We start from the raw sequence: 14936 nt of genomic DNA on the forward strand, positions 1-14936 counted from the left end.
GGTTATATTTTTCTCTTTTTTCTTTTTTATTATGTACTTTGAAAATTTAATAAAATATTTATATAAAAAAAGAGAGAGATGTGGTAGATAAAGGGCTGCAAAGCACTTTAAAAAGTCAAACAGAACACTGGTCAGAGAATTCATATTACAAATTAAGAACAGCTGATTTATATCAGGAATTCAAATTAAATGAGTTCTGTCAAGGGAGAACTGCACCTTTGTAATGCTTCTTTCATATGCCTGACATTTGGAACAAAGCCTTTTGTATAGCTTCGATAGACCTTTTCATTATCTTTTTTAATAAAATAGCCCACAAATAAACATTTGCATAGGGATGCATAACAATTCATCCAATAAATTTTTAGGACTGAGCAATATTAATTTAATAGGGCTAAACAAAATTAATTTCCTAAGTAGTGTCCCACAAGCAAAAAACTGCAAGCAGGAACCAAAAACAAAAAAAGGGGGGGAGGGACTCTGGTAATTATTCTAAGGAAGCATGGATTCCATCTGATTCTGTGAAAACAACATAGGTGACAAACTGAATTCCAGTTCATTACTCCAGTAATGAAACTGCCCACGCGTCTTTCAAGATTGGCTTTTATCTTGCCATTATATTAAATTTGCACACGTTGTGAAAATGGCCTTCTACCTAGAAGACAAGCGACAGGGTTGAGGTACTGTGTGTTCAGATGTCCCACATCAAATGTAGCCTACAGGCTACAACCATGCAATCAACTGTGCTCGGTGTGATCATCAAAGGGCACAGCTAACACAGTGGCAATGATCACTCACACTTTACATTGTGGGTGCCCTTTGTGGGATCGTGCACGGTGCTACAGTTTCCAGGGAATTTAATGGCAAACCGGGGCGGCTGGCCTGCCTCTCAGTGTTATTATTTGGAGGTTCACGCCCAGCCTCTGTAGTCAAGTTTCATTGCTGGGAGGTAGGGCCAGTCCCATTTACATAGGGGATGGAGCCGACAGTAGCCAGGCAGTTGGGTCAGGAGATTCACCCACCCTATCCTCCCTTTTGCTTCCTGTTTAGCGGGTGCGGCTATGGTCTTTGACTGGTTGCTATTGAAGGACTGGGAAGAAATTTTCCTGCATTGGCAGGTTTTGTCTTCCCCATAGCAATTTGTCACAACTTTGGCAGTTTATGGCCTTAGGCCCAAGTCAAGGTCTTCCAACATTCGGAAGTTTAATAAAGTTGTGGCCTAATTTTAATTCCATAACATGTTGTGAGAGTCTTTATTCCTTTCTTGTGAACCCTGGGGGCTGGGGCTGTTGCAGCCTGGTCAGAGGTGAGGCCAGAAGTACAATTTGGTCCTGCTTGAAACCATGAATCCACTAAATGTGAGCAACACATGAATAGAGCTTAGATGTTTGAAGGATCTAATCTTCAACCACACCCCTCCCATGCCTATACCACCAACATAGCACTTTCAACATTGCTTTGCAGTAGGTATGATTTTCTTTAATTGCCCTAGAGCTTAATAATATCTTGATAAACACAAGTTATTAATATTTTTAATAATGCAAAACAAATGAAGCAATCTCTTCAACGTTTGCTCAGAAATAAGGAGCTAATATGAAAAGAAGTTCAGAATAAGTTTCCTGTCTTTAAACTAATTTTTTAAGAACAAATTAAATTGCAAAACAAGGCCGTGAAGAAAAAAATACTCTTGAGGATCAGCAACACTCGTTCAAATTATATATACTGGAGCCAGTTAACTGCAATTCTTGGCGGGAAGTAGATATTCAAAAGCAAGTGGAAAAGTCAGTATGTTCAGTGCAACATGAAATGGATTTGTTGGTAGCTATGTATTTCAGATCCCTGAAATTCTGTTATGCATGTCTTATTTCCTCATCTCAAATCTGAAAAATAATTGAAGTTTATCTAAGAACAATTAAAACCCTACAAGTGCAAATATTTGTAATTGCGCTGTAATTCAGCAAATCTCAGGTCAGTGTGCAGTTTGTGTGAACGGTTTGGTTTGCACAATGCGCAAAGCCAAACCTTAGCCTAGTGAGACTACGCAAATCAGTGGGCTCCCAGAGAGGAGCTTGTAGATCCTTTGATCCTCCTTAATCCTTTTTGCTATTGCATCACATTGAGCTAAACTAAGGTTTGGCTAAGCATGCTGCCTGAACCAAGACTGCAATGGCTGCACACAGGTGAGTCCAGGTGCACACTCACAACAAGACTTGTGGTTTAACTCTCCTCACTAATCATGAACCGTAACCAAGAACAAACTTTGGGCAACAGATCACGGTTAGTGAAGAAAGAATTTAACCATAGGGCCAGCAAAGAGGGCCAGGGAGGAGCAAAAAGTGGTTGCAAGCTCTTCTCCAGGAGCCCACACAGTCTAAGGTTTAGCTTAGCATATTCTGCAAACTGGGTCAGTGTGGTGAAGCCATTTCAATGTGTCACTTCAGTTTCAAAGTGGACTAAGAATTCAATAATCTATGCAACATGAACACCAAAAGCAAGACTGCAAAATCCCCTGGCCTTCAGCTGCTCTAAAATTATGTAACTGGCAGCTAAGCCTTTATGTCGTAATAACAATTCTGTACAGAGATGCTAAAAAACTGAGGCTGATTTGTGTGTTTATAATAAAAAAGGGTTAACTGTCCCATAGTGACTTTAAAGCAACTTTCTAAAAAAAAATTGGACCATCATCTATAGATAAACACATGTACTAATAGCTTAAAGGAAACATGACTGGAGTCATATAATGAGCAGGGGAACCCAAATTCTGTCCCAAATTCCACTATGTTAACCAGTGAATGCTGAGCAGATTCCCAAAGCCGCTGATTCTGTAGCAGAGTGACCTAATTTACAACTGCAAAACATTTCATGTAGTATCATGCATTTTATAAAGCAATCCAATTTTCAAGGAATCCCCCCAAAAAGATTTAATATTCTGTTGCAATGGAAGTATTTTAAAAGTAATTTGAGTAATTAACCAGACCAAATGATAAATACATCAAAACAAAATATAAGCTCTGATGCAAGCATGTGTGTTCCCCTGAAACATCTAAGCTGCAATGCTAAGCAGCAGGATTTACACATCAGAAAATATAATTATGATTATTATTATTATTATTGCCCCATGGCTGCTATCTTTACTGCCAAAGACATCAGAAAGATTTGCGCCTTCACACAAACTTAAGCAAATTATTTATTGTGCAATAATATCAGCTGCATTTCAACCTAACTACCTTCTTGAATTAGCTGGTGAATTGAGAGCCACACTCAATCGGTTAAAACATCCACAACTGTCACAGAGCGAGCCGGCCAGTAAATCACACAGTTGGAAGTTGGAGTTAACTCTTTATTAGCAAAAACACTATCTTCACAGACTTGGCTGAGTGTCAGACCTAATGGGCACAGCAGCTCATTCCCTATAGGAATTACCGTACAGTGGTAGCTCGCAAGACGAATGCCTCGCAAGACGAAAAACCCGCAAGACGAATTTCCCTATGGGCTTGCTTCGCAAGACGAAACGTCTTGCGAGTTCTTGCGAGTTTGTTTCCTTTTTCTTAAAGCCGCTAAGCTGTTAATAGCCGCTAAGCCGCTAATAGCCGTGCTTCGCAAGACGAAAAAACCGCAAGACGAAGAGACTCGTGGAACGGATTAATTTTGTCTTGCGAGGCACCACTGTATTTTTTTGCTCCATAAGACACACCTAGTTTTTAGAGGAAGAAAGGGGGAAAGCCCTGTTGGGGGGGCGGGATCAGCTCACAGTTGTGCAGCTTCTTTTGCAAAGGGGGGAAACCCCTTTTTTTTGAGGATCATCTCAAAGTTGTTGAGCTTACTTTGCACAGGGAAAAAATCCTGTTTTTATGGGGTTCAACTCACAGTTCTGCAGCTTCTTTAGGAAAGGAAAGGGAGCCATTTCTACAGTTTCCAGACAGATAATCTAATCAGCCAGTCAAATGTCGCTGGGAAAACAAACAGCCTCCATCTGCAGAACATTCAACAATGGAGGCCTGGGCAAGGGGGTGGGGCCAGAAAGGGAGCCAGTGATTGACCACATTCGCTCCATAAGACACACAGACATTTCCCCTTACTTTTTAGGAGGAAAAAAGTGTGTCTTATAGAGTGAAAAATATGGTACTCCATGAAATCAGTTGCCAAGACGAAAGGTCCCTGCCTCCCCCAAGCCATCTATGTCTCCTCCTCTCCCTGTCTTCTTCCTCTTGTCCCTCTGATCACTCCTTGTTGTCCCACCACCACCACCAAAGCCTCCTTTGGTGGTTCCCCAGCTGGTTCCTCCTATCATTCCTGTGTCCAGCCAGTCCATGACAACAACGCATTTATAATATGCACTGAATAATAATTTACACAATTATAGGTGACTTTAGCTTTGCCCCCGTCTCCTTTTGCCTCCCCCATGTGCTATCAATTGGATGAATGAAATGAAAGCATGTGACCACCTACCCACACACCTTGGCAGAGGTGCACTCCATACACGGCGGCCGCCACCCAGGCACGCAAGCTTGTCCGCACCTTCCAAGCGATATCCAGGGAAGCAAGAAAATGTCAAGGAATCTCCGACGCCAAAATGAAATCCTATTCTTCGACTGAAGGCAGGAACACCAGGATCATCACAGGGTTCCAGGTCATATTCTTCAGACAATAAATCAAAAGCCAAGAAAAAAGATGAAAGTTCCATTTAAAAAAAAAAATAAATAAACAGGATAACTACACAATACCAACATACATTCATACCTTGGAAGTCAAACGGAATCCATTCTGGAAGTCCGTTCGACTTCCAAAAACCAAATCACAGCTTCTGATTGGATGCAGGAAGCTTCAAGATGCTACAGCACCTGGGACTCAGTTAGACTGGTAAAGAAAAAGCGATTTATATGTGTTGTATTTGTGATATAACACTGTGCCACCAGATGGCAATGTGGAGTCCCGTTTTTCTCTACCTGTTTTCCCTGTTTAAATTTACAGCGCTTTAAACTGAAACGCTTCTTTGATGTGTCTAGATCCAGCCCTGGTGTAGTGCTTCACAGGGTAGCTACTGTTCTATCAGCACCTGGATTGCAGCCAATTTTTTACTGCGAGGGAAACGATGAGATTTATGGTTTGGCATTAGCAAAGGAGGCCAACACTTTGCTCTAGGAACTACTGTGATTAAATAACAGCTTGCAGGAACTTTCTTAAAGACAAGTATTAGGAGCATTCAAATTCTCTTGATAAATATCAGTTAAGTCAGACACCATATGGGGGGGTGCACACACAATATTCATCAAGACCTTCATATATATATGAAAATCCTATTTTTGTATCACTGATAAATAATGAATGTAATCAGTAATTCAATATGTGAATTAATTTGCATGTGCAGACTCATCTTACAGCATATAGGTACTGCAGCCTTTGAATGTGAAGTCCAGTGTGAAGTCAAAGTAACTCCTGCAGAATAATTTTTTACCCCTGCAGAGGTATTGAAGAATAAACCTAGCAGTACAGTGCCTTTCTAGTAAAAGAAAAATTTTTTTTATGAAGTCGAACAGAACAAGGAGAGCATATATAGAGAGGGTAAGGAATGCAAAGGTTTAGCTTTGCATGCTCAATGCAGCACTCTCTATTTGTGATATACATTTCTACCCCCTCTGTCAGTGCTTTACTGCCACTTTAGTAACCTGCTGTCTCAGCTCATATTCAATTCAATACCATCTCCTTTCAGCAAACTGCCCATTTTGCGGAATAACATTCCTTTTCCTCTAAAACCAAGGACACGGCTTCTATACTAGCAATATTCAGAGAAAAATTCACATTGATATTATAAAGCAGGCTGAACAGGCAGGTTGTGCTTACAAATTTGTTGAACTTAAGCAAAGTTTGGTTTCGTTAGTACCCAGAGGAGAGACCACTATGAAACCTATGTCCACATTGGGCTCGTTAGAGGAAAGGTGGGATTATCAGGCAATCGATAAATGAACAGCCACAGCCCGATTCGGGTATTCATTTCCCTCACATGATAACAATTATGCAGGGGAGTGCAGGCACAATAAACCACTGAACCAGGTAGCAAGTGCTAGGGGCTATTGCATTCATGCCCTATTTTTGGGTTTCCCAGATTAATCAGGTTGGCTGTTACACAGGGCACAGTGAACCCTGGTTCAGATTCAGTAGGACTACCCCTAACTACAACAGTCTTAGGATAAGGTCACACATCATGAGCCCTTCACCTTCATTTCAGTGTTCAACTTCCGCTATTAGGTATTTGGCCAACACAGTAACAGTGGAGGAATATATGTGAGATTGTCCCCCAAATTTCTCCTTCCCGTTTTGGCACATAGTAAAATCACAGGAGAAAATGTGCCGAATGTTCTCAGGCTTGAAGGTGGGTAGGAAGATTGGCCCAAAAAAGAAAGAAAATGATCTGCTGTTCTGACTGTTAAATAAGGCTAAACTTTCCACGTGAACCGCACCTTTTCCAAGAAGTCCCTGATGTGTTTGACCTGAGAAACTCTTATCATTAATATCTGGTCTGTTTGGTTTCATTAACTGACATTTAAAGACTTAATACAATTACTTCTAGAAGCTAGATAATATTTCAAATCAAAACAAATCATTTATGATTGATGTGTGCATAATGCCAGAATTGCTCCGTTCGTGCTTTCTTGGAAAGATCTTTGCACTCAGATCAACCAAGTGGAAACCAGAACCAAGAATGGTGCAGTTAGGGACTTGTAATGTAGCTCTTCCTTACTACTTGCGCATGGTTTTAGAATCTCCAAAAGACCCAAGACATTAATAGTTGTAAACAGTAGCTGCTGCTAGCCAATTTACTGTACAATACTATGCATGTATACATGACTGCAAGACCTATTATGTCTAATGGATCCTTACTTGCAGTTAATTGTGCACAGGACTGAAGTTTAAGGTTACAGAAAGACAAGAACCAAGTACATGTTGAATGAATATTATATAATTCCAATGTTTGGTTGGTTTTCAGCTACTACTGAGTTGCATCCCATATTGTATAAACTACTGACAACTCATAAAACAGATCCTTCCTTCCTTCCATTCTTCCTTAAATCCTCATATATTTCCTGAAAATCCATTACAGAGTGCCAGGGAGGTTATCAAACATGGTAGGCTATGTTATCTGGAGTGGGTAGGGGAATCTCCTGACAACAGGTGGGGGAATCTTCTAGTGCTATTCATTATGACTGTTGTAGTTAATAATATAGATATCAAACATTTCCAAATAATCTATCAAAGCCCATGCCTTTACCTGAAAATGTGATATTAAAGCCTTCGTAGGAAATGGAAAAATCAGAAATAAACCGAAGTTGTGCCGTGAAGTTTCCAAAGAGTCCAGCTTTGATGGTAGGAGGCAAAACGGACCCTGTTAATCTGGCCACAGGTTCTGTGAAGCTTCCATCTTCAGTGATGAGCAAATAGTCATGGGAGCTTTCCAGGTGAAAGGTGTGGAAGATCAGTTGTACTCCTTGAAAAATGGGAAAAGAACAATATTTTGCTTTTTGAGTAAAGGATGGATGACAAAATATGTCATGTTTACCTGGAATCTGACCTCCTGAGCAGAACCACTGGCAAACTGAGTCAGCTAAAGGCTCAGGCTTCACTACCAGGTGTCTTGTTTTGCTTTGCTTTTGTCACCCAGGGTGAATATGCATCCAGTTCTCAACTCTCTTACATATAACACTGTTGTAAGCCTTCAAGCAGGTGTATTCATAAGTGAGTGGCCCTGAGCATACGCTTGTACGCAAGATCAGTGTAACTACAATCCTGCTGTGCTTTGCTCAATTCTGAAAGCTGTTACCCAAACTACCACCATTTCACCAGAGTCCAGAAACCTATCCCCCGGTACAGGGGAAGCAAGGAAACTGAGTGGAAGGAGAAGCTACATTAGAACTGCTCAATGAACTCTTGTGGAAGCTCTAGGGGAAGGTTTCCCACAGTGTGGTACCACAATGCATCAATGACCACATTATAGCAAAGCTAGCCAATGTGGTGCCCTCTGGTTGTTGTTGGACTACAACTCCCATCATCCCTGACCATTGTTCATGCAGTAGGGGCCGAAGGGAGGTTTAATCGGACAACATCTAGGACGGCACCACATTGGCTATGCCTTCATTATAGTATGAGAACCAAGTGAATAATGAAGACACAGGCAGTAGAATGTAAACTACAGCAGGTTGTGAAAAGGTTCCAAGCACAATTCAAAGTGTTGGTGCTGACCTTGAAAGCCCTAAACGGCCTCGGCCCAGTATATCTGAAGGAGCATCTCCACCCCCATCGTTCAGCTCAGACACTGAGGTCCAGCGCCGAGGGCCTTCTGGTGGTTCCCTCACTGCGAGAAGTGAGGTTACAGGGAACCAGGCAGAGGGCCTTCTCAGTAGTGGCGCCCACCCTGTGGAACACCCTCCCATCAGATGTCAAGGAAATAAACAACTATCTTACTTTTAAAAGACAGCTGAAGGCAACCCTGTTTAGGGAAGTTTTTAATGTCTAATGCTGTACTGTGTTTTTAATATTTTGTTGGAAGCTACTCAGAGTGGCTGGGGAAACCCAGCCAGATGGATGGCATATAAATAATAAATTATGATTATGATTAGAAAGAGCTCAAGCTCAAGAACTTATACAGACAACTTCTCTAGTTCTGGGGTCATGTTGTTCACACAATGTTTTTTCACAAGCAGGTTAGAAACAGACCCTTCTTTAGTAAAAGACTCATTCCATTAGTAGAATGACACCTTTAGATCCAAGCCAGTGTGTGTGTGTGTGTGTGTGTGTGTGTACATATAATATGAAGGTTAACAAAGACAGAGCCACCCGAACCTTGGTGCAAATGTTGCACATTCTGGCTAAGTTGTAACAAATATAATTACAGTGGTACCTTGGGTTACATACGCTTCAGGTTACAGACTCCGCTAACCCAGAAACAGTACTTCGGGTTAAGAACTTTGCTTCAGAATGAGAACAGAAATTGTGCTCCAGCGGCACGGCAGCAGCGGGAGGCCCCATTAGCTAAAGTGGTGCTTCAGGTTAAGAACAGTTTCAGGTTAAGAACGGACCTCCGGAACGAATTAAGTACTTAACCCGAGGTATCACTGTTGCTATTCTCTGATGCATACACTATATAGCTAAAGCTTTCCAGTTTCAGAACTCTTTGTGCTTGTTTTCTTAAAGTCCTTGCTTTTGACCCTAAACAACTACATAAGAATTCTCATTTCTAAAATAGTATAGGGAATGAAAAAGTGGGGAGGGAGAGAGAAAGTACAAAGAAGGACTGTGAAAAAGAAAGAAGTGTATCTCAAAGGTCGACAACCAGAGGAGGGAAAAAAATCCATTAATTTTAATTCTCCGCTTTTAAAATCCTATTTCATCATTTCAGTGCTTGGAGTTATCTAAACACCCATACTGTTCTATTTAAATAAAATGCCACACTTGTTCAAAAATATATTAAAGCAGTAACAGAATCCAGTGAAGAAAACCAGGAATTATTTTCCACACAGAAGTACTATAATCGCAAGACAGGTGAGCATTAATGAAGAAAGGTAACGTTTTAATTACCAGTACTGGCTGGCATTTAGTGATATCAACAGATGCAATGACTTGAGGGTATATAAATTTTTAAAAAGCAATGCAGATATTACTTTGATAGATTTGAGAAGTGACAAATATTGACACATGAAAATGACAAATATTACTCTCATATTATGTATTTTCAAGGACATTTAAAACCAACTTTCTTCATTGATCCCAACTCAAAACAGATTACAGATAGGTAGCCGTGTTGGTCTGCCATAGTCAAAACAAAAAAAATTCCTTCCAGTAGCACCTTAAAGACCAACTAAGTTAGTTCTTGGTATGAGCTTTCGTGTGCATGCACACGAAAGCTCATACCAAGAACTAACTTAGTTGGTCTTTAAGGTGCTACTGGAAGGAATTTTTTTTGTCAAAACAGATTGTCACTGCTCTGGGTCTCTGCTGGGGGCAAGTCTGTCCCATTCCTCATTCAGGATGGAATGGGAACACGTGGGGAATATATGACTACATCCCAGCACAGGGCTGCGGCCAACAGTGGAATGGGCAGCACACCTATTTTAGACAGTGTTGCTGCCTCTGCAACCAGCACAACAGTTCACCCACCAACCCTGTGCAGTGCTAAGGGATTAGCTAGTTGTCCTTTCCAGTGGTGAGGAGGAATTTTAGAGGCAGTTTCTAATTCCCAAGTGGAGGCATCATTTCTGCATATTCCTTACTGTGCTGCTGACTATGGCAAAGCTATACAATGGTACCTCGGGTTACATATGCTTCAGGTCACAGACTTCGCTAACCCAGAAATAGTGCTTCAGGTTAAGAACTTTGCTTCAGGATAAGAACAGAAATCGGGCTCCAGCGGCGCGGCAGCAGCAGGAGGCCCCATTAGCTAAAGTAGTGCTTAGGTTAAGAACAGTTTCAGGTTAAGTACGGACCTCCGGAACGAATTAAGTACTTAACCCGAGGTACCACTGTATTGATTTGATTGACTGGCTTTGCCAATTGTTTCATTTGGTCATTGTTTGACAGGCAGTGTGAACACCCAAGAATATAATCTAAGGTACGCGATGAGCACCCTGAGGCACTTGGAAGCTGATTGTCCATTTGATCAATCGACCTCTCAATGCTGGCGAACTCAAGTTGTGTAAGAAGAGTGCAGTCCCTGGTTCTTGGAAGCTTTACCCAACTGAATGTTGGCCAGAGGGGGTGGAGCTTCAGGTTATACCCTGAGACTTGCCAACTCTGACATAGAGTCAAGATAATAACATATTCTCTCTCTCTCTCTCTCTCTCTCTCTCTCACACACACACACACACACACACACACACGCACTTACTTTATCTTTTTATTAAGCCTATATGGGTGAAGTGGATGGGTTCCCTTGCTTTAATTTTTTTCAAAATCTATCTTCAGGAGGCATTTTAAACAGATATACCCTGCAATGTTCTCTTACCCTTGCCATGAGAAACTTCGATTGTCCATGTGCAGTTTAAAGAATTTGGATAAAAATCAGGAAAGCCTGGTGACAGAATGGTTCCACTTCTCCCATGAATATAGCCACCACACAGAGCTGTACAAAAGAAAGAAATATTAGTAATAAAATAATTACTGATGCTCTGTTTGACCTATTTTTAAAAAATTGAGGAGCATTATTAGGCCCATTAACTTCCTGGGGCCACAAACAAATGCTAACCAACACTGTTACCAATTCAGCTTAAACACACACACACACACACACACACACACCATGTTGTTTATGTTTTACAAATAATAGGTCCCTGCTGAAATAGAAAAGTTGTAAACATCATCAGAGCAAATGAACTGATTAGGAGCAGGCAGTAGTAATAAGACTGAAATGCATATACATCTGCATTAAGGTCTACTCAGAATTGCCAGTGAGTGCCTCATCTCCTTGGCAACCTGACAGATAGTAAAGAATCTGACAAGACTGTGTCTCAAAAGAGATAATAAGAGAAAACTAGAATATGTGGGTTTTACATTTTAGAGAGGGTAGATTATGCAGAGCACTGATGAGGAAGGCTGTCAAACGTAGCGTCTAGCCAGAAAATGCTGTTCCGGTGGATGGAGTAGGGTGCAAGATTAACTGGGAGAAAGAACCTATGCTCAAATATATACTAAAAGGTATCCCTATATTTTCGGATTCTCAGGCCAATCACAAGGATAGTACAAAATGTAGAAACGGGTGTCTTTAGAAATTTCTTTATTTTTCTTTGATCTAGATTTGAGAGCTAAAAAACTGCATTATAAAGCTGTTATACTGATTGTATTCACACACAGACCCTAAAATTAATAATTCAGGGTGGGTTATTCAGCAGATTTATCACATTTCTCTTCTCTTGTTTTTAAAGGAAAAAGAGATACACATTTCCCCCTGCAGACATACTAATTCTTTCAAAACCAAAACCCTGTGAAGATTAGAAGGCTGCTAGGACACTAAAAGAATACTTTCCATGGAATTCATAATAGATTGTTCTGATTTGCATGACACGAGTTGTATTGTTTATATGGGAAAATTACAGTGTTTGCAAAATTAGATTGCGGTATGTGCCCCATAACTTGCTTTGGTGTGCCTATAACTTGCCTTTTCCTGCATCTTTCCATTTTTAATACATTAAATATCTGACAATCAGCATTATATGTTGGCATATCTTTTCAGCTATTGATTGACACGACCCAACATTCTCAAGTAAAGAAGCAATTGTAGTGTGAGAAAAATACACAATAAAATTCCATTTTTAGCATGCTGAGGGTGGGGAGGGGAATGGTTGGATTATGGCTGGCACGTCATTCTCAATTCGAACTCTGACCTTAAACTAGAAAAATGTAGGGGTATTTTAATGGGGATTGATTTCAGAAAAGAATAGTGTGCCCATACATATTCGCTCTCTTTCCCCTGTCTTACTCCCCTCCTCCCTCTTTAGCAAAATGCCCCAATTATGGGCAAGAAAGAGGGGCTCATCCCCCAGTTCTGCAATTCATAACCAAATGTCACCACTGGGAAATGGAAGAATGGGGTTATAATTTCAGTACAGGCTCTGCCTCACATCTTTCCGACTCTGTGCTGAGGCTACTGAAACATGCTTCTGTCTGTAAATTCTTCATAACCAAAACAAAGCAGGCACTGCCACTCTCTCACTATCTCTGTCTCTGCTTGTGTGTGTGTGTGTGTGTGTGTGTAGGGAGGGAGGAAGAGAGGAGATTGCAATCACTGTAGGTTTTAACTAGAAGCATTTGAAAGAGCAGGGTGCTGAGATTAAAGAAACCGAACATTTTAAATTATACAAACTTAGAAGATCTCATAATAAATACAGCCGTGATTTTCAGAACAGCTATAAAGTATGTTAAACAATAAAACATAGCAATCCCATGAGCCATAAATAAAGCAGAAGAAAAATGCAATGTGTCAATAAAACTATCTCAAGAACTATGCCACAGTGTAGTTCAGCACTCTGAACAACATCAGCCCAAGCAGAAAATTTATGATTGAAATCTATATACCTGAAGAAGCACCATGAAAACTGCAATTTTTAGATATTCTGCAAAGTAGAATCACTCTTAGTCCTATCTTATTCATAATAAAATGCTTCATAATACATCAGGTGGAAGTATTTTACAATATTCAGACAATAAAGAAAAGCCCATTTTGGTCTGTAGTATGTGATGGTTCTCCTGATTCTGTAAGATAATTTTCAAGTTGGTTGGTTCTACAAGATAGCTTTCAAGTTGGTTTTATTGCTGTGTTCCGTAGGAATATGTGGTTCACTGACGAGAAGATCATTAATGACAGGTTCATCATTACATATCTTCTTCTGCAATATGTAAATGCGGTTATGTATTCTAGCGTGTGAACACATTTTTTTGCTGTTGTGATTTGTAACCATATCAGTCTTTCCAGACTTTATTGGAGACCTCTCTAGGGAAATTCAAAGGTTTTTAGGAGTTATTCTAAGTCTGGAAAGAAAATCGGCCCGGGGCTCACTCTGGCCACAGTTTCTCAAAATTTTGCATCACCTGTTCTCCACCCATGTGATGTGTACAAACATTATTATTGTTATTATTTATTGAATTTATATACTGCCTATATGGAGGTAAAATATGCACAAAGTGCTTACATATTAGTAAAAATTACTATTAAAACACACCATATATGGGGAAATTGCTTTGCAACAATGTGTCTTTGGGGAACAATTCCATAGGGAAAAAATGTGTGTACTAGGAGAAATATGCACTAAAATATGCACTGGTGAATTTTTATGAGAATTTTTTTTACAAAGTAAAAACAGATGTGGAAATGTGAAGAACTCAATTTAAGATGGGAAAAATAAGAAACTGAAAGAAACTGAAAGCGACAGATCTGCCTATCCTTATCTCCAAGTCTTGGAAAGGACTTTCTTTAATAATATTCTAGCATAAAATGAACACTTCCCGTAGGTTTAGTGTTTCCCATCAGAGTGCTAGAATGGAGGAAGTTGGACCAGCAAAGCATTTCTCTCTTAGAGGTTTCGTGTCCTATGCTGAGCTAGACACACTTAGCACAAAGGTATATTTTCTGCTTTGGAATGTGTCCCAGAAAACCATACATTCATGGGAGCAGAGGAGTAGATATGATAAAGCAAAGAGGAGTTTCAGGAAAGAGAGTAGTGAATAATGCAATTTCTTTCTGTGTCCCCCCCCCCCACTTTTCCCTACATGAAAAGATGAGATATTACATCTTTTTAAATATAATTTATTTTGCAGAGGTCCAAGAGCAACTATTGCATAGTACGTACCATCGCAGCTAGGTAGTGCATGGTTCCACTGATGATTTCGTTCACACACAAGTGGTTCATCATCACTCAGAGTGTAACCTGGATCACAGCTAAAAGTGACTGTAGATCGGATGCTGAAGTTATTACCATGCCGATGGCCATTCACAGGAATACCTGGGTCAAGGCAGGAATCCGATTCCAGTGTAACACCTGGTCAGAGAAAGGGAAGGTGGACAAATATTAGAAGTTCACTGCAGAAGAGCAAATTATGTTGAGCTAAAACTAAAAAGAGAGAGAAAGCACTGAGTTTATAGAAGTTGGAAACAACCCTTTAAAAAAGAGAGAGAAATGTGAGCAAGATAATTTTGTTACAAGTTATTTAAATAATCTATGCTTCAAAAAGAAGGATACAAAAATGTAATATGAGCAAGTAAGGAGAGGAATCTGACAAGGATATTAAGTAACGACATTGGATAGATGTCGTGATCATTTACTTTCCATTGCCCCCCGCGTTGTCTTTCTATATATTTGTACTTTATCTTCTACACAGGGAATGCTAATAAGGACGGTTCTTCCATGGTGTATTCTGCATGCTGTAACCTCCCTTTCTTCCCAGTTGAGATCTCAGAG

At 40.2% G+C, this 14936-nt stretch overlaps 1 protein-coding gene across 4 annotated transcripts in view; it reads right to left on the minus strand.

Annotated features, from left to right (window-relative positions):
* CSMD1 (CUB and Sushi multiple domains 1) overlaps positions 1 to 14936 on the minus strand; it is a 991444-nt gene that overhangs the window by 211319 nt on the left and 765189 nt on the right. For all 4 annotated transcript variants that reach the window (XM_079969603.1, XM_079969602.1, XM_079969604.1 and 1 more), the window contains 4 exons: positions 14328 to 14516; positions 10991 to 11107; positions 7265 to 7480; positions 4447 to 4635 (listed from right to left, as the gene is read on the minus strand). In XM_079969603.1, coding sequence (XP_079825729.1) covers positions 4447 to 4635; positions 7265 to 7480; positions 10991 to 11107; positions 14328 to 14516 — 711 coding nt within the window. The remainder of the gene's footprint in view (positions 1 to 4446; positions 4636 to 7264; positions 7481 to 10990; positions 11108 to 14327; positions 14517 to 14936) is intronic.

This window comes from Podarcis cretensis (assembly GCF_951804945.1).
Source record: "Podarcis cretensis genome assembly, chromosome: 3".
NCBI classification, from domain to species: domain Eukaryota; kingdom Metazoa; phylum Chordata; class Lepidosauria; order Squamata; family Lacertidae; genus Podarcis; species Podarcis cretensis.